This window comes from Stegodyphus dumicola, chromosome 4 (assembly GCF_044657685.1).
Source record: "Stegodyphus dumicola isolate Sdum_Otavi_A_Nest chromosome 4, ASM4465768v1".
Taxonomy (NCBI): domain Eukaryota; kingdom Metazoa; phylum Arthropoda; class Arachnida; order Araneae; family Eresidae; genus Stegodyphus; species Stegodyphus dumicola.
Window position 1 is genome coordinate 106046937 of NC_140771.1, and position 26455 is coordinate 106073391.

The window sequence follows — 26455 nt, forward strand, 5'->3', positions numbered from 1 at the left end:
GTTACAACCAGATATTTGCCTATTTTATGCATTATTTTCCATTAGCCATTATTTATTGCAGTCTTAACCCTTTAACGGTTTGACCCATATTTTCTCATTCTTTTATGCAGGTCTCTTAACAGTTCGTTATGGATTATTGTTAGTTTAAATGTACCCTTGAAAACGGATCTACCCGTGTTTTTGTAATAGTGAAAAAATATGTCAAAAACAACTAGCCCGTATTTTTGTACGTCTTCCAACCCCCATTTCTTAAGGGGACAAGGGTCCATGCAACCCCTGACGACAATGGGTAATGGCTGTCATTAGCGCGAGGAGAAATCTTCTTGATGTTTTGAGATAAAGGCCTTACACTGACTCTAAGGAAACAAATTTATTACCAGTTACAAAGTGAATGTATACATAAAAAGAATTAAGAATTTCTGTTTTAGAACAATTATTGAATAAAATAAACAAGTTTTTATAAAATAAACTTTTATTTGTGACTCATAAAATTATTAATGAATTAAAATGAGAAAAATAATGTATTATATAATTTACTGGGAACACGTAATTAAATAATTCTCTTAAAAAAAATTCTACAAATTTATATCACGAATAATAAAAAACGTGCGGCTCTCTTGATAAATTTATAAATCTTATACTTTTGACAATGCGATTCGATTATTTGATTTCATTATTTAAGAATCTATTATTCTTGTTATAAAACTGTACAGGAATATTTCAAAGAGGCTCTTATTCCCATTAATCTGTACGACAAATTATTTTTCTAATTTTGGTTCAGACTTTTACTTCCAAAATTCCTCTTACCTCATAAAAGTATAAAGTTTTAAAAATTCGCCCAAAATCAGAAATTATATTAATTTTATGCAAACTTTATTTCAAAAGCTATTTTATGCTCTGTAAAGTGATGGAAACTTAAAATCTGTGAGATTTTTAGTTTATTCTTTAAATGAAATATGCGCAAAAAATTTTTTAACATTAAATTTTAAGACCTCTAAATCGAATTTTATAAAATTCTGTTTACCTTGCCGTATTTCTATTCATAAAGGGTGTGAGTACAAAATTTGAACTCGGTAGCTTATCGAGAAATAATCTAAATATCGATGACGAGCTTCTGATTACAGCGACAAACACTGTGATTCAAATGCATACAGTTTTTTTACACAAACTAGCCGACTCTTAAATATTACATTTTTAAACATTTTGGAAAGTTCGGTAAATGTTGATATCAAATAACCATCATTTTTATAACATTCTTGGTATTATAAAGCACGTATGTGGCATTCATACGCTACAGTTATGTTCATTTATCAAAGAGGCTGCTTTTGCGACAAACACAATTATATATTGTGATGCTCATTCTATATCCTCCACTATCTATGATACTCATTATCAATATTTAATTATGTTCTATATCTATACAGAAATAGGGGTAAGACTGAGAGAGGTCAACACAATTTTCGCAAACATTTAATTATTTGAGTTACATAATTACTTATACTAGCTCAGGAAAATTTCAGTCATTTTGTAAAAATAATCTTTTCTTTAAAATTCCTTTTCCACCCCCTTCTGCTTTATGACTTTATTCTGATGACTGGAAGGGTTTGAAAACTAAAAGCTGAGTATATAATTACAGATCTCACTAATAAATGCTTTACAAATGCAACTCTTCATATTTCAGCAGAAGTTTTTGAAAACACATTTATATAGATTGTGTAGAAATGGACAAAGTTTTATGCCAATTTAACACTTTTTTCTTCCCCTAATTTTCAGTTGCTTATGAACGTATTAAAAAAGCTTTCCCTCTCAAAATTTTAACTATTTTAAAATATTCGTAATCGCACTCGATTTGATGTTTACAGTTTTTTCCCCTGCAATTTTTCTAAAAAAGAAAGAATTATAATTGTATTTAATAAAGAAAATTTAATGGATTTGGATTCTGCGCAAGAGGACTGAAACTATCATGGAGGGAATTTCTAAGAAGAACTAGATCTCATCCACACTGAACGTAGAAAAACCCTGGAAAGCTTTCATATAACAAGCGCGTTCGTCAGGATTTTAACCCATGTCGAATTACCAGTATTCAGCAGTTTTAGCGATTGGCCACTGGAACCCCCCTCAACCCAATTTAAAAATCTTGTTTAAAAAACTTTCACCTTGATTTAGAGTGACAGGTGTCATAGCTTGAAGGCTAGGATTATTTGAATACAGCAAAACAAACGAAGACCATCTGCTTTTAAGGAAAAAGCTGCCTTCATAGAGGACTTTCTAACGAATAGCTCATACTCATGTTATACATGGGAAAATATCACACAGCCATCGCATTTGTTCGTCTGAGTTTGAATCCAAATCCAACAACTAATATTTAGTGGTCTTAACGGCCACTGATATGGTTATAGTATAACCAGACTGAATGACATCTAAATTAAAAAATTAAAAAAAACTCTTCTGAGATAATCTTCAACCCAAGTTAAGTTTTTTTAAATGCTAATGAGTAATATAATTATGAAAGTGTTCACGTCTTTTGTGTCATTTTCTGATTGTCAGTTAAAATTAGTGTGGTTTCAATCAACGATTATTTAAACCTGCTACAAGGGGAAAAAAAAAAAAAAAAAAAAAAATGAAAATTTTCCTTTAAAATATCAGGAATTATTGAAAAAAAAAATTATGTAATTTATTAACAAGGAAACATATTTAACCAGATTTTATATGTGTGAAAAAAATAATGAATTATGATCTCTAGTGGAGATCTTTGTAATTATACTTTTAATTCCAAAATCAAAGTGAGAAATATAGTCGCTGAAGCAACACAACACTATCAATTCTTGTAGGCTTCTATTTTCAGCGACGGAATAGATCAGCTGCATGGAATTTTCATGATATTTCTCTATATGTAAACCTAAATACATGTAATCTTTCCTTAGAAAGTTCGCCGGAAGTGGACTATTTCTATCTTAGAAGATAGATATCACATGCTTTAGTAAAGTTAGCAAATCTAAATACAGGGTACACAATAATATGTTTGGGGCCCTATTCTAAAAATTAAAAGTAGCGAAAAACACTCTCCTTCACCCCCTTTTACTTACTTTTATACTTATATCTAAGAATTATATATTGCATCCATAAAAATTTCTCTAAATTAATGTTATTTGGATTTGCAAACCATTTTATGCTAAAATACATCTTCCAAGATGGTCGCATTTACTCACTGGGAGTCAATGCTTCTTGAAGATGCCAATTCACGAGCAAAAAATTATTTTATTGCTTTTCTGATTTTCCTAATCGTTTACACAAAGACCGAACCTTCGGGAGAAAACAGCATATCTATAGGTGTTAATTCGTCAGTAATGAGATACAGCACTGAATGGAGGAAAGTACATTTTTAAAAAAAAATTTATTTGTAGAAATCTTGACTTTCCTTTTCCCTCAAAATTCAAGCAATATGAAATCTACTAGAAAAGATATACTCTCTAAGATATAAAACTTTTGTGTAATGAAATTATAAAATGCGGTATATATATATATATGTTGAATGATCTAAAATTCACTTAGCTCGAAAACAAGTTTTTCTAATACTTGCGCAAAGTAAGATAATAATAATTTATTTACTAAAGAAATATTGATTATATTAACTCCTAATATAAATTTACTAGAAGTATCAAAAAAGAAGGAACCCATATGTAGGAAGTTTAATTCCGAAAACTGTGTTTTAAAGTAACTTGAACGTAAATTATGTAAAAAAAAGTTTTACGGGGTTGTTTCACCTATCAACATACTGTAATGGAAAAGCGATACCAGAAAAAGGAAATTTGAAAAATTTGCGAAAGGCGGAATAATAGGCGGACCTTGGATTTTTTTCGAAGCAAGAAATGCGAAAATTCAGCAGTGCTGTCATTATTCTTCTAACAACAAAGTCTTCCAAATTCTAATTGGAAGAACATCCATTTGTAGTAAGATAGGGAGAATGGCATAATTCCTTATTTTTTCCCTCTCATAGGGCGAAAGAGAAGAAGCACGAGACTCTGTCGTCCTAATTCATGTGTTCACGAATTATCGTCTATCACGTTTCCATACATTCCGTTTTTCCGAGGAGAAAATACGAAAAATCCTCTATGCTTTCGCATGGATACGAGCTGCAGACCTTCCGACTGCTAGTCCAACCTACTACATCACAAGAGCCTCAAAAAAGAGTGAGATACTTTCTATAATATATACGGATATACAAACTGATGATTCTAAAATTTTATTATCATAAGACTTTAAAAAATTAGGATTTAATTCATTTTTATAAACTTTAAAAGAAATTCAATTTTTCAGAAAGTTAAGATAAAATATTTATTAGAATGTCAAATTTAAGTATAACCTTTATATTTAAAAAGAAGAATTGTTAATAATATCCCTTTGATTTTAGAAAGAAATTTATTTCAAGTGATATGTTTAGCTTAAAAGTAACGGGAGCAAAACTATGCTAAAACAAAAGGCACACATATCGTATTATCTCCTTTAAATTAATGATATCTATACTGCTGACAAATTGTTACTTGACATGCCTACTGCAATATTTACGCATAATTGATCCTTTCTAGACTAATACAGGCATAGCATATTTCTATGGAATGATTTGCTATAATTCCTAATTTAAGTTTCACATACTTAGGGAATTAATTACATAGCACTGAAGATTACTCAATGTATCATTAAAGATATGCTAGCTGACTAAATTTAAATGTTATATGCTCACATGTACACATACTCCAGAAACCTGACACATTTCAAAATTTCTGATAAATCAAAATTACTGGAATATTTCATCAGAAAGCACTTTTTTAAATTTTGTGCGATTTCGACATAAATTAGCCTGATCAACAAAAAAGCTCATGAAACTCATTAGAACACAAGTGATTAAGGTCATTGAACCATAGTAGTTAAACCTGGCTCTGAATATTGATGAACGAGCTAACTGTACGGATCTTTTCGTGATTTTCCCTCCATGTGTAACATTAATACAAGGAATTTAACCTTATAACGTACTTACCCAAAACATTCTTTTCTTAAAATAGAGAGTACTCATATGTTTTGAGCTAAATGAAAGAAACATAAACAAAATTCATATGCATGAAATTACCTGATGCATGATACGAATGCGAACCAGTTTCCTATAAGTCCTACCTGAAGGCATTTTATCTTTCAGGTTGAGAGGCTTTGTCTGCTTTACCTTTATTCATTGAAATCAAACAACAGTAAACAACGTCCCCTAATAATGACAAAAACCTAACACCGGGAAAGGAAAGAGGTGATAAACAGTTCTTAAGCAAAAGGCTCTTTGTAAGTGTAAAGGTCCTACCTTTGGCAGCGGAATACTGGTAGTTCAACCAATATTCCATCCCAGGCGAAAATGTTGAGCGCATGATTCGTTTTCGTGGTTTTCCACCTGTGGAATGCGAATACGAGTCAGTTTTCCTACGAAAATCGTTCACGAAAGCATTTCTCAACTTATGCAAATAGCCCTCATCTACTCTGTCATATTCTAATAGCATAACCTTTTCTACTAGACAGAAGAATCTCTTTAATGTATGACTCCTAATGGTGTCAAAAACTGCAGTTTTCTTTTTTCTCCCCTCTCTTCAATGCAAAAAATACATATCAATCAATTGATGTTACTTTAAATAAAATCTACGTGAATTTGTATTTTTTCCACTATTTATTTATGTGTTAGACAGTTTTCATATCTGTGAACTGAAACTGGAAGCGGACAATAAGCTTCTCTCTATCATAAGTGCAGAATGTTTCCATATTAATTTTTTCTGGAACATTCAAAATTTAATATTTCGTGAATGTGATGGAAAGAAGTTTGCATGTAACATTAAACATGCTGCATGTAACATTAAAACATAGTGTCTAGTTTCTAGAAGTTTACTGTCACTAGTTTTTCAAACAGAAATATCATTTATAATGTACATTAAAGTTGTATATTAACTTATAGTAGTAGGGAAAGAAACTCGAAAATCTTTTCATTCAAATGTTTTGATCATTTCATTCAAATTTATACAGCAACTGACACTGAAATATTTACATGATGGCATTAAGATTACTTGCTAATTAAAAGTTGTTAATAATATAACATTTTATTTTGTAACAAGAAAGCTTGCTTTAAAATAAATAATTCTAACATTATAGAATATTAAATTTTTAGTTAAAATTTTAAGTTTATGAATTAAAACTGTGATAATTCACTAAATTTTCATAGACAAGTACCTCAGCAATCCTTGTGAAAGTAAAAACACAGTTCTAATTTTTAAAGGTAGTATTAATAAATTTGACATTTGTGAAATTTTTAACAATTATTCAACCTGAATGACAATATTGTGCATTTCTTTTGAAGCAGTTAGGCATGAATCAAAGACTGAACGATTTTAAGATGAAGCAAAGTATTTCATTCTTATAACAAAAATTCACAATATTACTAATCATGAAAGAAAGGGGATATGTTTATATTACTTGATAAATTAAATAGAACAATAGTAATAAGTATAATAATTTTAGTTGTAACAGAAATAAGTGCCTTTATTTTATTTCTGACCCAACTTAATAATACTTTACACACCCAATCAGTTCGCAGGAAACATTTTTAAATATATAGTTTAATTTCCACAAAAATCTCTACAGAAATTAATTTCAAATATTTAATGGAACTATAATTGTATAATAGACTTCTGTATTCATAAATGTGGTTATAAGAAGCATAACATGAAAATTAAATATTATTGTAGGGTTCCATATAAACATTTATTGCTTTATATTGTAATATCTAGATTAATAGGAAAGGCTTTCTTGCTGAAATGTCGTAGAAACTCTAATCCTTAATTTTTGCTTCATACAAACACCTCAGTCATAGAATAAGTCAGGGACACGGGGTAATGTTTTTACGGAACACAAGTTGAAGGCTTTATGGTTCATCTTTGCCCCAAATAACCCAAGGGCAAAATTAGGAGGATCTAAGCTTTGAATACGCTTCAGTTTTACAACTCTATCATCTTGAATGCTTAACAGACGGAAAACGAATAGGGGGAAGAAATGTTTTTGGAGGCAAAACCATTTTGAGACACCCTGAGTCTTGGAGGCAAGCCCATTTTGAGGACAAAAGTGAAAACTTTTGTGAGACATTTTGGTCTGTTTCTGCCATCAAAGTGAAAACTGGCAATGGGAGAATATTTTACGTCAGTGCAAACGTTAAAGTTTTGACATTTGTAGTTTGTCTTGCAAATGAAAATATGTGCAAAAATCGTGTCAACATTAAATTAAAAAAAAATTTAATTTAAAAAAATTTAATGGAATTTTATAAAATTTGTTTTACCATATTGTATTATCATCCGCAGTCAATATGTTTACAAAATTTGAACTCAACAGCTTATCAGGAAGTAGTATAAAAATCTTCTGTTCATAAAGACAACCATTTGTTCATAGCCCCAAATACCATGAGTGAACTAAATATGTGCTACTTCTTTGCAGAAATATTATGCTGTTTGAAAGAGGTCATCAGAAGAAATTTCGCATATTTTTAATTATTTATATAACTACTTATACTTTGTGCATTTTGCAGCAATTATTTCATTTAAAACATATTTTTGCCTCTCCCACACTTAATGATCTTATCACCATTCTGATGAATCTCGAAGGCTCTGAAAAACCAAACTTTGAGTAGGTTCTCATAAATTTAACTTGATAAATACTATAAAAATACAACTGTTCTTATATGAGTAGAATTTATTGCCCGATGGAAAGGTTTTGCTAGATTGCTTTAGTAATCGGTACTGATTTTAGGTTCTTTTTTCTTAATTTTCAGTTGTGCCCTACCACAACCTCTCGAGAGGACTTTCGGCTCGTTGCATATTTAGAGTGCCCCCATGCTGCGCGGACACTATACATTCACAAACATTCATCCTTCTCCGGGATTCGAGCCGGACCCTTCGATACGGCAGTTAGCGATGCTACTACTATACCAGCTGGGCTGCAATTTTCAGTTGTTCATGAGTCCACTAAAAAGCTCTGCTGCTTAAAATGTCAATTGCTTAAAAATATTTGCAGTCTAAAGCAAATTTGATATTTACATGTTTTTACCTTAATATTTCTTTACAAAGATAGAATGATAGCTGTCAATACAGACAGGTTTAATGTATTTGAATTATGGCTAAGCACGCAATTGTTTATCTGCCCAAGAGGAAGGAAACTTTCTAAGAGGATCTGACTTATATTCTCGTTCCACTTGTAAGAAAAGGCAAGAAAACTTCCATGCAACCAGCTCGTTGGCCAGGATTTGAGCCCGTGTCAAGCTAGCTGTGCTTAGCGATTTTAGATGCTCTGCCAGTGGAGATCCGGAGTCTTATTTAAAATCTTCTTTCAAAATCTTCTACCCTAATTTAGTGTGATAGTTGTCGTAGTATGAGGGTTAGGGTTATTTAAATATAACAAAGCTTACGAGAGCTATGGGCCTTCGTGGAGCCCTTTCAGTGGGAAACTGTGTTACACATGTAGAAAACCATGAAAAACAAAAAGGCAGGAATCCCGTCTCTGAGAAGCAGAACTGATTACTTTCCTTTAATCTGAAATCTAAAACAAATAAGATAGAAAACAGCGCTGTTCGGGGGAGCTGTATTCAGTATACAAAATTTATTTAAAATAGGCTTAAGCTTTAAGTACAGTTTTTGTACAAGCAAATAGTACTTTGCCTATGCTAACTGCCCCAATGGGTTGGCTGCCTCACTGTCGGTGGGAAGAAAGAAAGTAGCTTAGCTTTCGTATGTAACTAACATGCTGACCAGCAGCTCACCCTGTATCATTCTCTATTAATTAATTAAATGAAGATTAAATCATCAGATTAATTTTGCGTCTTCCAGTGCCAGTTACAAATCATACAGCTGTTCAATAGCATTTAAACTATATCATTAACGTGGCATATTACTAAAATGTACTTGTTCTTTAAAGTCCTTGATCTCTTCTAAAAATACTACCGCAGAAGTTTCAGAAATGAAATACAATTTAAAGCTAGTTAACATTTCTATGCATATAAAAAAGTAAAACTGTTTAAAATGCATATTGCTTAATGCTTCCTGTTTTATTTGGAATAATATTTCAAAAATAAAACTCGTGTTGGTTACGACCCAAGCAATACTTAATGGGATAAAGAGCCGTAGTTTGATAATGCTAGGATCATGCATTCAATTTTCGTTGTTTTAATAAAATCCATTATGATACTTATGCTGGTAATTATAAACTGCATTTACGTATACAGAAGTATGATTAATACACTAATACAGTCAAAAGTCGTTAATTCGGACACCCATAATTTGGAATGATCTATAATCCGGACCTCAAAGCTACAAACTTTCTGCGCATGCGTCGCATTGACCTTTATGGCTGCGAATATGCATGTGCGCATGCACAAAATACGTTTACGAATGCACATTTAATGTATAACAGACGGTATAAGCTAAGCTAAGATTATCTAGTTCAGTTAATGTTGCAGATTGCATTGTTCCTTAATCTTCGAATTGGATCCGGCTTATTATTTTTTGCAGACTGTTAGAGCAATTTTATAAAAGTAAGCTTGAACTTTCGATTATGTCAAATAGAATTTCTGATATATATTTACTAGTATGTAAAGGATCTACAAAGCGAAAGTATGTTTTGAAGTCCATTAAACAAAAAGTGGAATTGCTGCAAAAAATGGATAAAGGCATATACTTTGCTTACCTAACCATTCCAAAATCTGTTTATCAATTTCACGCCGCAGCGCGCAATGGATTAGAAGTTGATCTGTCAGTACTATCCTTATCTTCAGGGCAGATGTTTTGATTTTATTTGGCTTATAATTCCTTACTAAATGTAGTATTTCATCTCGATGTACTCCGTCTTTGATATGATTTAAATCAAATTCCTCGTCATTATAATTCGCTTCCGATAGCGAAGAAAGTGACACAGAGGTTATTGAAAACGAAAACATTTCGATTGACAAATTAGTCGGTATTCTTGACACAGCAATTATAGGACCTAAACAGCGAACCTTTGTAACTGAACAAGAAATTATGTCTGTCTATAGAATTGAAGAGAAAATATTAGTATAAGAAATGAAGCAACTTAAACAATTTATATTAAAAGAAATGTTTAATAAAATAAACAAATAAATATTAAGCTTTTTTTGTAAATTTTGATACCCTTTAGATTAAAAATTGTTCTTTATTTCATAAATTACGGTTTCATATTTTTATTTTTATAATTTCTGCATGCCATCTTACCAGATTTAAACTAGTGATCTATAATCCGGAAAAATTGATAATACGGAATCGCCGAAGTCCCGACGAGTCCAGATTAACGACTTTTGACTGTATCACAGAATATACGCTTTTTATGCTCTGACAAGTTTTGTCAAGATACCAATTTTTAGTTCATATACAAGTCGTAAATTCCCTAGCCAGATTCCATTTTTATATAAAGAGATGCATAAAGGACAAAATGGAACAGTTAATTATATTTTTTATTCTTTTACAAAATTTAATTTAGATATAATTTTTAATGGTGAACGATATTCTGCTAAGTTATAATATAAAAACTAATACTAATAATAATTTATATCCTAATTTAATAATATTTATATCCTAATTTATATCACTCAAAACAGAATTGGAAAACTCATTTAAATCATATTTAATCAAAACATTTTACGCAGTTTTGGGAAGAAGGAATTTTGGGGTTTGTTTGATTTTTAACGGTGAATTCAATCATTAAAACATTTTTACCATGTTTCCTCATTCATATAAAATTAGCAAAATAATTTACTAAATAATTCTTAGATGTTATAGTATTCTTGTTTATCTGTTGTTATATGACTAAAAATAAATGAAAAAGCGGCTGGTATTATGTATTTATTTTCATTTAATTATTTAATTAGAAATATTTCACGATTGGTACTTATGACATAGTCTTTCCATATTATCACTTTTCTATTAGGCCTTGAAATTATGTTAAGGACCTAATAGAATTCGAAAAATCCTATGATTGCATGAAACTGTGAGAGGTGCTAATAATGACAAATTTTAAATGAAAATATAAATTTATTTAAATAGACTACAATAGAATAGAAATTTATATAAATTGACTATAATTATTCTTATATTCTATGTCATTTCAGTACTATAATTTCCGTTATTAGCTTAAACAGTGCAATTTAGTCATATAATTTGTAAGTGGAAGTCCCACGATTTTAAATTTATGCATAAATGAGCAAATACATTTTGAAAGTTAAAATATATATATATTTTGCAATTCACTTAACTGAAACTGTAAGAATCAAAAGGGATTTTTGTGCGTGTCTGCTTTATGCATTTAATGTATAAAATGCGGAAAAGTGAGAAAATCCATCCAACAAAGAAGAAATAATTCTTTCTAGTCTGTGGTAAGATTGTATCAAATTCATTTAAACTTCCGTTTAAATTCGAAATGGGATCTCTCAAATCAACGAAGGAATACGTTTTTGGTTTTAAATTCCACATTAGTAGCAACAGTTTAATAGCTAAACTTAACCGAAATATTTGTAGAAAACCGCCAAAATTCAAGAAATTGCTATAAAATCCCGAAAAACATTAGAAAGATTATAGCTCGCCAATTCCATGCTCAAAAGATCAAGCGTTCACGAGGATAAGCTTGACTGTTAACGAACAACTTGTGGAAAAATTCAACACTAAAATATAAATATGTATGCCAAATTTTCCAAAAATTTCTGATAAATATTGCACTCTCATCGTAAATATATATGGACTTATATTATTAAAAACTGAGTTGGTAAAAGAATGGATTAAAATTTAATTTCCCAAAATAAATTGGCCTACTAAAACTAAATAAATTGCTGCCCAATAAAACATGTCGAATAATTGAAAATTTACAAGCTTGGAAGCTAAAATCCTAAAAAGATTTGGAAAATTTGGACGTTACATATTAAAAGAAACAAGTCCACAAACTACAAGTACAAAGAAAGAGGAGAGACGAAACTAAATGCAACAAGTACTTCTTGCCATTCAATATAGGAGAGGCAATTTTATGGCTTATCCATCACACTAAGGGGAAGCAAACATACTGCCCTAGGCTTGGCCATCTTAGAGAGATTTCAGAAAACGAAAGCAATCTTTTTTGGAAGGGTTTGTTGACTGACAACACGGCCATTTTCAAAGCATTTCGTTCCAAGGGGCAGGCTCATTAATGGGTTAAACTTAATAATTTAGCATTTTGTAATATTTGTAATGATATCTATATGACAATGGAACTGTACAAATAGCACAAAAGGAACTACATTTCTCCAAAAGACCTAGTATTATTTAACACATTGAGCGCGGCGGCAGTCCCTGGGGACCGGCAGTGAACTTTCCATGTGGCTGGCGTCGGTCCCTGGAATTTTCGTTTGGCTGGCATCAGTCTGTGGGACCGACAGTATTAAAGTTAAAAAATAAATATAGTCTCAATGAAATGTGATAAAATTTAGTTTTAATGAAATGTATTGAAACATTCTAAACAAAAATACGGCTTAGCCGCTCCCGGCTGAACGGAAAGGACAGCAAATTTGGCGGCGCGCTCAACGTGTGGGGGGGGGGGGGAATTAAAAAAAAAAATAAAATTTCAGTGGAAATATTTAAGTATTTAGTTTTGTTTACTTAAAAAAACAGAGAATATATACAGTTCTGCCTGAACTATTCTGACAGTCTTCTCTTTATCTGTAAAAAAAAAAAAAAAAAAATACTATTCAGAGGCTACATCAAAGTTGTTTCCTTTACGAACTACAGTCAAAAGTCGTTAATCCGGACTCGTCGGGACTTCGGCGATTCTGGATTATCGATTTTTCCAGATTATAGATCATCAGTTTAAATCTGGTAAGGTGGCATACAGAAATTATAAAATTAAAAATATGAAACTGTAATTTATGAAACAAAGAACAATTATGATCTAAAGGGTATCAAAATTTACCAAAAAAAAAGCTTAATATTTATTGTTTACTTTATTAAACAATACTTTCAATGTAAGTTGTTTAAGTTGCTTCGTTTTATGTGATAATACATTCTCTTTAATTCTATAAACAGACATAATTTCTTGTTCATTTACAAAGTTCCGCTGTTCAAGTCCTATAATTGCTGTGTCGAGAATACCGACTAATTTGTCAATCGAAATGTTTTTGTTTTCAATAGCCTCTGTTACTTTCTTCGCTATTGGAAGCGAATTATAATGACGAGGAATTTGATTTAAATCATATCAAAGACGGAGTACATCGAGATGAAATACTACATTTAGTAAGGAATTATAAGCCAAATAAAATAAAAACATCTGCTCTGAAGATAAGGATAGTGCTGACAGATCAACTTCCAATTCATTGCGCGCTGCGAATTGTGAAACTAAGTTTTTTTTTTTTTATGTACCTCAGTCTCCAAAATTATAATTAGTAAAAGTTTACACTCATTCTAAAAAATGCAATGACTCTGACATGACGCAAATTCCCTAATATATTCTATTTTTAATTTTAGGAATTTTCATTTTTTTTTTTTTTTTTTTTTTTTGGAGCCTAAAATAAATTTTCATTACTTTTGTAGACAATGAATTAGGATAATTCAAAGGTGATTTTCTAATTTAACACCATACAACATCTTCCTGTGTGATTTACTAGTGTATAACATCCTTTTATTTATAATTTTGATATAACCGGTATGCCAAAAACACTTTCACAAATAGTTTCCCCCAAGCACAAAAAAATATATTAGCTCCCAAGTACAAAAAATTTATTAATAATACTCATATGTAGTTTATTATTTTAGAATCATTATCTAATTGTCATACAAAAATTCACTGGACTAAAAATAACATAAATTGTCATTTTTCATTTAAGAAGACAATGTTATGGGCTGCCTATGTACCAGTAATCACCTGCCATAGTTTTCTGGAATATAAATTTTATAAAATTTGGTGAATAAGATCTTCTTTTTTTGAAAAATATGCACAGTAAAACTTTTGTGTAACAGTTTGCATATTAATGCTTATCACTTGATTTATTAACACCACAAACTTCTTCCTAAACCAGTACAGTATGAAGTCCGGCGATTCCGGATATTAGATCATCAGTTAAAATCAATTTGATGGCATGCAGAAATTATAAAATTAAAAACAGGGTTCAAAGCCACATTTTAGTTAAAAAAATAAGCACTTTTCAAGCACATTTTCAGAAAAAAAAAAAAAAAAAAAAAATAAGCACCTGTCTAATTACATTAGACACAACTGCATAACCTTAAAAATTAGACTTGTAATTTAAAATATGAGAAATGCAGTATTTATTAAGAGAAAATAAGCAGTACCTCAACTATGGAAAATAATTACCTTTTTTTTTTTTTTAAATTTTAAATAACAGTTCAATTTACAGAACTAGTTTACAATGAGAGAAAAAAAAACTATGCAGAACTAAACTATATTACAAGATTCAATGATGAAATTTCAGTTCAAAATAGAGGAAATAAATAATAATAAGGCATATTTATCGTATTCGCTTGGAACCTAATAATAAATACAATTTATTTTCCCACTCATATTGATATTTAAATAATTTAAATCTAAATTCTGAACATTTTCTAAATTTTCATTGTATATCAGTTTTCCCTTAACAGATATTGCAAGCAAGGTAATTTAAGTAAAAAAGAGGAACATTTCTGAAATCATAAGACAGAAATTTGCTTTGTGCAGTCATCCTTTTAACAGTAAAAGCTTAACTAACCCGCACACTTGGATATTGCCGAATATTCGGGCAGTCGAGCGTAACTTGAAAAAGAGGAGTGGAGGGGGGGGGTAGACTGTAGCCGATCTTTAGATTTTTCCGCTAAATAAGTGCTTTTGACATTTCGATATGTGCATCATATAAAAATAAACCAATGGAACTGAAAAATATTCTGCTTAGCAAGCACAGTAAAACTCTTTTAAGTGTTCATATCTCAGACAGAACATCAAAATTAATTATCTCTGCAAAATATCGCAAACATTATTGCGCAATACGTGCGCCGTAATTCTTCCCTATGTGGTATTACGCAATCGGAATCAACAGCTGCCGGTATTGGAAGAATAAAGAAGTAAATAACTGGGGTGAGTTTCATTCTAATTTTCAACACACGGCGTTAAATTTACGGAATAGAATCATTCTTTGCTTGGGTTGGTAGACAGCAGAACTTTTAGTCCTATTCAATCCAGATTGGAAAGTGACAAAAAAAAAAAAAAAAAAAAAAGAGGTCCGTTGCTTGTTTTGCAGCGAACTATAACAGTTTCAATATTCGTGATTTTGCGGAGAAAGGGGAGAACCTCCCAATCTTCGTACTGTATAATGTATTGGCCAAAAAAATGAAATTATTTTGACTATTCGATTACTTTCCCTTTATTTAAGCCATTCCGAATATTATTCCTTAGAAACCTAATCTGTGTTAAAACACAACCATTTTTGGAAGTTTATTATACTTCAGTTACTGCAATTATGTTATTATAAACATTCATACATATGCTCATAATATAAGCATAACGATCATAATAAACACGAATATGAACTGACCAAGTGGAACGAGAATGCAAATTATTGAGACCTTGATAGAAATTCAAACGTGTGTAGTATTTGGGTGGGAGGAAAAGAAGGCCGAATGTACCGGAATTTTCTATTGCTTTCGCAATTCTTTGACCAATAGAACGACGGCACCTGTCTGTACTCTTCGTGCATACCAAAGGTTATGTTAATGCAGAGAAAGGGGAAAAAACTATTTCCGGGAGTATGATTCACCATCTGACATTCCATATTAGGAAGAAAAGTTGTTTATTTAGTTTCGGCTTTGGTACGGGGAAAAATAGCGCGTTCATTAAAAAAAAAAAGCACTAAAAGCAAAAAATAAGCACTAAAAACAAAAAATAAGGGCTTTAAAGAAAAAGTAAGCACCTAAAAGGGCCTTTATATTTTATTTTCAAATATAAGGACCACTACGAACCCTGTAAAAATATGAAATCCAGATTTATGAAATAATGAAGCATTTATGATCTAAAAGTTATCAAAATTCACAAAAAAAATCTTAATATTTATTCGTTTACTTCATTAAAAATTTCTTTCAATGTAAGCTGTTTAAGTGGCTTCAATTTTTGTGCTAATACTTTCTCTTTAATTCTATAGACAAACATAATTTCTTGTTCAGTTACAAAGTTCTATTACTTAAGTCCTGTAATTGCTGTGCCAAGAATTCTGACTAAATTGCCAATCAAAATTTATTTGCTTTGAATAACCTCTCTGTCACTTTCTTCACTAACAGTGGCGGTATTTTCTGGATCTAGAACCATACTACAGATTTCACAGCCTATTACTTGATTGAGTAGTGTGCAAAACCTTAATGATTATATGCGCCGAATTATTTGATTGATGATTGGGGCATTGTCATCATGATGAAAAACTTCTATTAAATCGTCTTCATTTATTATCGCTTCTCCATATTTCTTTACAAAATGCATTAATTGGAAAATTTTACCTTCTGAAAATCTTCGTATTTGCGTCTATCATCTTCATCATCCAAAACATTCTTGAATAGGCTTCATATTATTCAAGAATTGTAATATGGATTTTAAAAATGCTAATTAAATATTTGCATTTCAGCATGGGTACTATTCCAATATTCATAGCCTGAATTATGGACATAAAGTTTAGAGGAAAGTCTAATACAGGTACATCATCTTTCACTAAAATTTCAAGTGAAGTACGAGCTGAACAGTCATCTACAATCAGGACAAGTTTTGCATCGTCAGGTAAAACAACCGAATTCAAATGTTCCCAAGCCTTCTGTAAGAAATGATGTTAAAGAAAAAAAAAAAAAAAAAAAAATCATTCATTAACATTGGGTCACCCATGTTCTTTTATTTGCATGATATATAACAGGCGAAATCTTTACTCCTTTAAATGCTCAAGTTTGTGTATTTTTTTCTGATTACGAAAAGGGGACACTGTGCGTTTTTTGCAGAATTTGTGCATGCTAAAATTGTTAGCTTTGCTTTGGAATGTTCGGCATCAGTTGGAGCCTTTTTTGAAGAGGTCGCCAAGGTATTTTGCAGTACATATTCCAGAAAAGACTAGTTTCATCAGAGTTGTAAATTCGTTCTGGAGATGACTTTTCACTACTTTCAGCACCATCAGTATCGCCTTCAGTATTGCATGATGATTTTTTAATTTGGTTAACTAACCTGCTGAATATGCAAACTCAGTTTCTAAGTTCATTTCTTCATGAAATACACTGCTCGACATTGAAAATGCAACACCAAGAAGGAGTGGTTAGAAATTTATGCAAATTTTAGAGTAGACGCACGTCACTGAGTTATGCGAATGATGTGAAATGCGCAGCTCTCTGACGCACGTGAAGTAAGATATAAGGGAAGGAACGTGCAGAGTGGGCAATATTCGTGTCGTTATTTCTGCGAGACGAATTATCGAAGAAACTTGGTTTTTGTCCCGGAAGATACATGTAATAAGAGAGAATGCCAGGCTGCCATCAATGAAGGCACTTCCAGCAGATAGACGATTTTACGAGGGGTATGGTGATCAGACTGAGAAGGGCGGGTTGGTCTTTACGTCAAATCGCAGCTGATACCCACATGGATGTCAGCACGGTGCATCGGCTATGGCGAACATGGTTGGAACAAGGAAATGTGGGAAGAAGGAGAGGTACAGGTGCAGCCAGAGTGACGTCAGCACCCGTAAATCGACACATCCGCTGACAGCTGTGGTGGTCCCACAAATCAATTGTACTGCGATTCTGCAGCATGTGCAAGATACTCTGGATGTTCCTGTGTCAACCAAAACCATTTCCCATCAATTGGTTGAATGTGGCCTGCACTCACGGGGTCCATTAAGAAGACTGCCATTGACCCGATAGCATAGACGGCAACATTTAGAATGGTGCCGGACTGGTGTGATGTGGTTGACAGAATGGCGAAACATTGCGTTCTCAGATGAGTCACGCTTCTGTTTATCCAGTGACAGTCACCGCATAAGTGTGTGGCGTCGACATGGAGACAAATCTAATCCAGCAATAACTGTGGAACGTCCCACAGCGCGACGACATGGCATAATGGTTTGGGGCGCTATTGCCTACGATTCCAGATCACCTCTAGATTGTATTCAGGGCACTATGACGGCCCAACGATACTTGGAAAATGTACTGCAGCCGGTGGCAATCCCCTACCTTCATGGGCTGCCTAATGCAATTTTTCAGCAGTATAATGCCTGACCACACAGTGCTCGCATCTGCCAACATGGTCTGCAAGGTATACAGATGCTTCCCTGGCCACCGCACTCTCCTGACCTGTCACCAATCGAACACATGTGGGATGTGATTGGATGCTGTTTGCAGAATCTGCCCCTGCCTTGTTCAGAAGACAAACTGTGGCAAATGGTTGAAAAGGAATGGAGACCCATCCCTCAGGACACCACCCGCAATCTTATTGACTCTATGCCTAGACGTGTATCTTCGTGCATCGCTGTCTGCGGTGGTCCTACATCCTACTGAGCCAACGCCATTCTTGCTCTGTATTCTGACTATCATTTTGAAATAAAGATCACTTATTGCTGCTTTCTGTCTTTTTTCCAAATTTCATCATTTTCTAACCACTCCTTCTTTGTGTTGCATTTTCAATGTCAAGTAGTGTGTTTTGGCTTGATCCACTAGCACTGAACCCGTCAATGGCACGCCCTCGCTGCGACACTTTCTGAACCATTCAATAATCTCTTTGTCATGATTGTTACATTTAGGTAACGAATAATTTTTCAGTTATTCATTGTAATGTTCCTTTCTCTGTTATGCCATGTACAGTTCGCTTTCCAATGCCATACTCCTCACATAATTTTGAGATGGATATACCTTTATCCATTTGTGTCAGCAATTCCACTTTTTGTTTAATGAAGATCGAAGCATGCTTTCACTTTGCAGATTCTATTGCAGCTCCAGAAACAAAATTTCTTTAACATAGTCAAAAGTTCAAACTTCTGGATTAAATCAGAAAGTTAAGGAATAGAGCAATCTGATATATTAATTGAAATTCCTTGGAATCAGTAAAGTATAATTTTAGCCCAGCTATACATTATTGGCTATGTATCATGAGATTGGTGACAAAAGATAAGCCTGAACTGTATTATTTATTATAATTATGTCTATTTCTTGCACATGCTTAAGGCTTATCTGAGTCCTGAATAAATAAATTCCCACATACTTAAGGCTTATCGAGGGCCAACGCTAAGTATCTTATTGCTAGATGCGCCGGCCGTCGATGGCACACTGTGACAATTAAGCTTGAATTGTATTAGTTATTTATTATATTTATGTTTAATTCTTGCACATGCTTAAAGCTTATCTGAGTTCTAAATAAATAAATTCCCACATATACTTATTGCGGGCCAGCGCTAGATAACTTACTGCCTGATGCAGTCTGTGGGGGTCCTAAATTCTTCTATGTGCCTCCCTGAGTTCTGAATTTTTGGCAGTCAAAATTCTAGGTCCCAGTGCTTTCCCTAAATTCTAAAAATTTTGTCATCCTTTAATTTTGTTGCTCAGTACTTCTCTAAATTCTAAAAAAAATTAATAAATAAAATGTCTTCCCTAAATTCTGTCGACCGGTGTGGCCATACGAACTGTGCCGCCGGTTCTGGGTTTATGTGAATAGCAAATCAGTTATTCTTACTAAATGTAATTTTTTAGCCTATGAGTATCATTAGCATAATCTATTTAAGCATATGAAAAAAAAAAAAAATTGTTAAATTTTTCCTCCTCAGCATTTCTTAATGCATTTAAGTTTAATATGCAATCATTACCACATTGAATTGTCAACATAAAAAGTTACCATACTCTGTATTATTCAGTTACTAATATTAAGAAAAAAAAAAAAATGTTTAGGCATCGCTGCATGATAAACATGTGGTGATGAAAGCAAAATATAATAAATAATGATTTGCCAGGTTGGCATCAGGGATATAAAATATGAGTAAAATCATCGATGTTTCTTTGTAGAATGTTTCGGTTTGAGACCAAGCAGCTACGGATCCAAATTACTGATGACATAAATTTATGCTAAAATGATTGTTTCTTCAGTAACGAGATATTTTATTTAGTACCGAAGTGAAATTAGGAATCTGACTTTCCACATAATTTATTATGAGGGGGGGGGAATCAAATGCACATGCATAAAACACACATAAAAAAAAATTCCTTAAAAAAAAAAAAAGAGAAAGCTGTTGTTGGCTTTAAGGTTCGGATATTAGATCATTCCAGGTATTGGACGTCCGGATCTCAGACTTTGCACAGTATTTTATTTTTAGTTATATATGAAGTTAAATACTTCGCTCTTCGATTTGCATGTGATTCTTAAATTTTTCAAGAAACATGACATCAGACTTTAGAACTTAATATCCCAGTTAGCTTTCAACAATGGTAGTTAAACATTTTGCGTTTCATTTTTCAGAATTAATAAACAATCCTTATTAAATACTTACTACAAGAACTGTGGAAAATGCATAAAAGATTATATTTCATAATATTTACACAATTTAAATTTTTTTTTAAAAGAGCGTAAACTATAAGAATAAATGAACACAGATATATAAAAATCCATTTACACATTCCTTACAGTATGAGCTATTGCAGACAATGGGCTTCGCTGGACAGGTGTTCGTTTGTTGCTCCTGTTGTCCCATAAAACAATCTGACCAGAATATGTTCCCCCTACGACTAGATTTGGGTGATACTTTGCAAAACAAGCAGATGTAACAGGTGACTGTAGGAAACAAAATATTTTCTACATGTAAAACCATTAAATATAGGACAAATCACAAATTATGCTGAAACAAATTTAACAAATTTTTTAATTAAATAAAACCTTCTTCTTTTAATTAATTACATTTTGATTTAAAAGTAGGCCTACTATTCAGCATTGAACTCTGAACCAAGCATAATTATTATTATTCAGCTCAGCTGCATTCAGTTATTCAATACTAAATTTACATGTTTATGTATTATCATTTAGTAGCACTTTTAATGCACAAAAATGCAAAATAATTAAATTACACAAAAATGTAATGTAAAATAATTAAATTCTATACACTATGGTATACTTTACCAGCATATAATGCAGAGGAATTCATAATACCAAAGAACTGTCAATTAATGCAATAATTTGTCCTATACATGAATCTTCCAGAAAATATATTATAGCATTGCCTACTTTTTCAGATACTAGTTCAATAGTGCAATTAACTCTTTACCTGCCAGACCTTTTAATCTCTACATATAATAAAAGAATCTTGAGATATTTATCTGTCAATTTATATGACAATTTTAAATCGTTTCCCTCTGTAGATTATAATTTTTCTTTCTAATTAAATGCACACATTCCATTCATAAGCATACAAAATATTCAGCAGTTCAAAGAAGGGGAAAATATTATTAAAACAAATATATATATATATATATATACACTGATTATGAAAATTATATACCTGGCAATGGAATATGTATTCAGGAGTATTTTTCTTGAATTTCATATTCCAAATTAAACATATTCCATCTGGCTGATGGGGTGAATCATCATTTTGGTTATATGATGCACATAGTAATTCAGGAAACTTTAAAAAAAAAAAAAAAAAAAGTTTAATGTAATGAAAATGTAGTATTTTTTAAATCATACAGCAATAGCATTACTTCAGCATCCAAAAATTTAAAATCTATTCTAAAACAACTTTATACAACAGATTTCATATTTGGAATACAGCAATATAAATTAGTATCTGTCATGCAGAGTTGATTTTTATAATTACTCACGTATGTGCATACAAAACTTAGAGCAATCAAATTTTCACCAAGTTTTAATCTGAATAATAAGGAAATTTATACACAAAGAACCTGACATGGTATTGGAGTGATAAGATAAACAGCGCAATAATGCACAGATAATTTACAAATGCACTTTATTCAAAAGTGGTTATGCATTGGATGCAGTGATACTCATAAATTATCTTCATCTTCCAAATAATAAACATAATGGACTAAATAAAATAATATTTAAGACTAAATAAACATATTTACTAAATAAAAATAATGGATGAAGTATCCATACTGTAATGGAGAAGGTCTTCAGTGAAGGAATATGAACGTTTAGCATGGTGGTATATGATTTGTACTTCACATATACTTTGAATGAGGGCTTCTTTCATATCTAAAAAAAATTTACAGACAGACAGGTGGGTGGGTGGGCAAACAGATGCATAAACACACACACACAAACGTTATATGGTATTATAGTTCTTTCAAACATGAGATGCCACGCAATCCAAGATAGAAATGAAGAATTTCCAGGATATCAGAGGATCTTGTAAATAAGAAGTCTATCATGAGTGAGGTTACCAGCATTCCAAAACATAATTTGGAGATTGGTTTTCCCCTTACTCCTGAAAACTCTCTTAGAAGCATTCATGATTATAAATAGCTACAAGATACTGACAGAAGCTATAGAGGATTTACTCATACCCACGACAAAGAATGTCTATGTAAAGAAGGAAAGGCTCCATATAGATGTAATGTAAACCAGTCTGTTTTCTACGCTGCTAGAAAGAAGAGGGAAAATTCGGCAAGGGATTTGGCAACGGAACCCGTTGGCAAGAATTTCCCCATTCTGTCATGTACCGGACCTGGCTGAGATTTTCCTCCTTCGCAACGTGTACAGGAAATTGAGGAACACGAGTTATGGTAAATAAGAAAATTAGGTGAAGTTTCATTTTCACTGGCTGTTGAACCTGCATTATCCATATTGCAGTTTGATGTCTGATTTTATATCCGTCAATATAGAGGGGGAGGGGAAGTGGAGCCACACAGCTTTAAACGCTTGATAATCGTGACTGTCGAACCTGTTCAAACTTCAACATCAGCTCCAAGCTTTGGCGCTTCTTGGCGACAGATATTTCACACACGCGCAGCTGTTTCCCTTTCCGTTGGAAGGGAGGCACTCCTGCTGCTGCGAAGTTTTCTTTCTTAACAACATATATTCTTTGCCCACGGTGCAACATAAGGAGATCTGCTACTCTAAAATCCTGAATGCGGTACAACACTCTTTTGCAAATAAATATATGCACCTAAAAAGAATTGAACAATAACTACGAAATCGACAGCAGTATAGTGTTCCAAGTAGGCAAACAAATGATCAAAAACTGGGGGGGGGGAAGTATTTTATTTATGAATAGAAATCAAAGAATGTGAAAATCAGTAGGTGGTAAAGCCACCCCTGACAACTATAGAAGCTGACACTCAGTTAAGCATGGAGTCTATTAATTTGCGAATGTCCCCCTGTGGTAGATTATGTTACAAATGCAGCAATTGGTCAGTGAGTTGGGATGTATTTGTGTATGACTGAATTTGCCTGCCCAACATGTCCTAAACATGTTCAATAGAAAACAGGTCTAGAGACCTGGCAAGCTAGGCGAGGTCATAAACACATCGAAGTTTTGTTGCAAGTCGTGCTGTATGTGGTCCAGCGTTGTCCTACTGGAAAATCTGTTATCATAGGTAGTGCAATTGGCTGCAAAATGTCGTCAGTGTACCTTGCAACATGACTAATGGTGAACAGCTGTCCCAGCTGATTGCTCACCAGACTGTCACACCCTGTGTTCTGGCTGTGTGCCGCTCGGTAACAAATGGTACATTGGACCACTTACTCCAGACACATATGCAGCGGTCATCAGCATCAAGAAAAAAAGCATGATTCGCAGCTGATGGTCACATTTCTCCAAACAAACACTGTCCAGCTTGAGTGAGAGCAGCACCATGTAAGACGACATAGCCTATGGTGAAGTGGTAAGGGCAAACGTTTTAATGAATGTTGAGATCTGAGCTCAGTGTCACCTAGTCTTCTGGGAATTGTATTCCTGGATGCCTGCCAAAGGCGTTGAATTGATGAGAGAATAATTGTTGGTGCAGAAGTGGCAGCCCTTCTAACTGCATGATCGATGCATTGGTGGCTCAGGAATGTCCTGAGTATGGTGGCTGACTATACCTTCGCTGAGCCACTGATTACAACAACGGACAACAACCATATTGCTTTGACCAATATGCTAATCAATCCACCTGTTCGACCAATCAGCCTCTTTTAACCCTATGATGCGACCCCTCTTGAAGTCTTAACAACTGTTTGCAATGCCATTAAATATGTCTGTCTTAAAGGCATCATTTGTTACAATGTCATGTATCCAAGTTGCCAACGTAGTTGTAAATGCCCATCACTCACTGTACCTGCTGTTTTACATTCTACCAGCTATATACTTCAAATACGCATTGTATTGCTCCACAATGCGAATTGATGCTGCAAGTTTAATCACTTATACAACTCACCAAATCATATCTACATGCTGCATTCCACAGTTGTGGCTTAATTTTTTCTGGGTGCATATATTTTTTTGAAACAAAGTGTATTTGTTAAGTTATCATATCTGGCTCTAAGCAACTTCTCAATAATGTCTGTAGCTCTGCATCTCTCTTTGATTTTATAATTATAATGAACTTGCACAACATTATTGCTCATAAATGACAATCGTCACACTTTTAGATAAATGCACCTGCTATTCTGTAAGCTGCCTATATTCACAACTGGAATTAATCCTCAATCTATGCCCTTCATTCAGCTTTCATCTCACTATAAAGTCATCTATCATTCATTAGTATCAATTTGTCTGTAATATAAATTCAAATTCACTGAACACCTGCAATGATCATCTCACTGTTAAGAAATTCAAACAAAATTCCTAAACTTCTGTGTTATATTATTCCTATTCATTGCCAAGATTTCAGAATTTTAACACGCAGGCCAAAACTGCCAATGAACTATTATGAAAATCATCATATGATTTTTTACTTAATTTTGAGCTTATAACCCTTAAAACAGTGTTGTTTTTTAAGTTTTATACTTGCATGGCAGAAAAAATATATATCTGTGATAAAAATTTTGGAGTAAGCAGCAAGAGACTGATGATGATTCTCTGCATTATAACTTGGAGAGATTTTACTACATAATTAGAAAGATGACACTCGAAGGATACACTTGTAGACAAACATAGACAAACTGAGCAAAATCTTTATTGCTGGACACAAACTAATTATCGAAACTGTATTTTTCATTGCACATGATCACGAGCACAATATTCACACCACAATTTTATATAGAGTATCACATTCTAAATAATGGCATAGTTAACAGCATAACAGACATAACAGCATAACAATTTGGCTATATCAGAATTACATTAAAATCATACCTGTAATTGAATTATTATATATAAAATTAAAAAGGAACAGCCTATAATCATTGTTTGTACACATTTATGTACACAGAAATTATGTACTTTTAAGGACAATCAATGAAAAATCCAAAACGATTTCAAGGATATATAAATAAGTAGAAACTGGATAAATGAAAGCAATTACAGTACAAAGTCTGAAATCCAGACATCCAATATCCAAACCTCCGTACCCCACCAATAATTTTTTGGAGGGCGAACAGATTTTACAAATGTACATTTGATACTTCATAATAAAACATCTGAAAAGTCCTGATTACATCATTGAAAATACACCTATTGAATAATTTAATTCCCTATTGCTAACCAGGTGCATCATTATTTATATTATTTACAGTCAAAAGTCGTTAATCCGGACTCGTCGGGACTTCAGCGATTCCGGATTATTGATTTTTCCAGATTATAGATCATCAGTTTAAATCTGGTAAGATGGCATGCAGAAATTATAAAATTAAAAATATGAAACCGTAATTTATGAAATAAAGAACAATTATAATCTAAAGGGTATCAAAATTTACAAAAAAAGCTTAATATTTATTTGTTTACTTTATTAAACATTTCTTTCAATGTAATTTGTTTATGTTGCTTCGTTTTTTATGTGATAATACTTTCTCTTTAATTCTATAAACAGACACAATTTCTTGTTCAGTTACAAAGGTCCGCTGTTCAAGTCCTATAATTGCTGTGTTGAGAATACCGACTAATTTGTCAATCGAAATGTTTTCGTTTTCAATAACCTCTGTGTCACTTTCTTCGCTATTGGAAGTGAATTATAATGACGAGGAATTTGATTTAAACACAGCAAAATGCTGCACAGCAAAACGTTTTGTTAACACAGCAAACACAGCAAAATGTTTTGTAAACACAGCAAAATGTTTTGTTACATAACAAAACACAGCAAAATGAAATAGCATCCAAATGCCAACAGAGCTGCAAGCTTACTGCACATTTATCCAATATGGTAGTCTGTTAAGAGAAAGGTTTTGGTTTAAGGTTTCAGTTCTTAGAGTTTAAGTTCCAAAATAACTAGGTCATAAGCAT

The 26455-nt window shown here is 32.5% G+C and overlaps 1 protein-coding gene across 3 annotated transcripts in view; it reads right to left on the bottom strand.

Moving 5' to 3' along the window:
- LOC118179653 (cytoplasmic dynein 1 intermediate chain-like) overlaps nucleotides 1–26455 on the bottom strand; it is a 140030-nt gene that overhangs the window by 63144 nt on the left and 50431 nt on the right. For all 3 annotated transcript variants that reach the window (XM_085815310.1, XM_085815307.1, XM_085815309.1), the window contains 2 exons: nucleotides 21572–21697; nucleotides 20704–20850 (listed from right to left, as the gene is read on the bottom strand). In XM_085815310.1, coding sequence (XP_085671436.1) covers nucleotides 20704–20850; nucleotides 21572–21697 — 273 coding nt within the window. The remainder of the gene's footprint in view (nucleotides 1–20703; nucleotides 20851–21571; nucleotides 21698–26455) is intronic.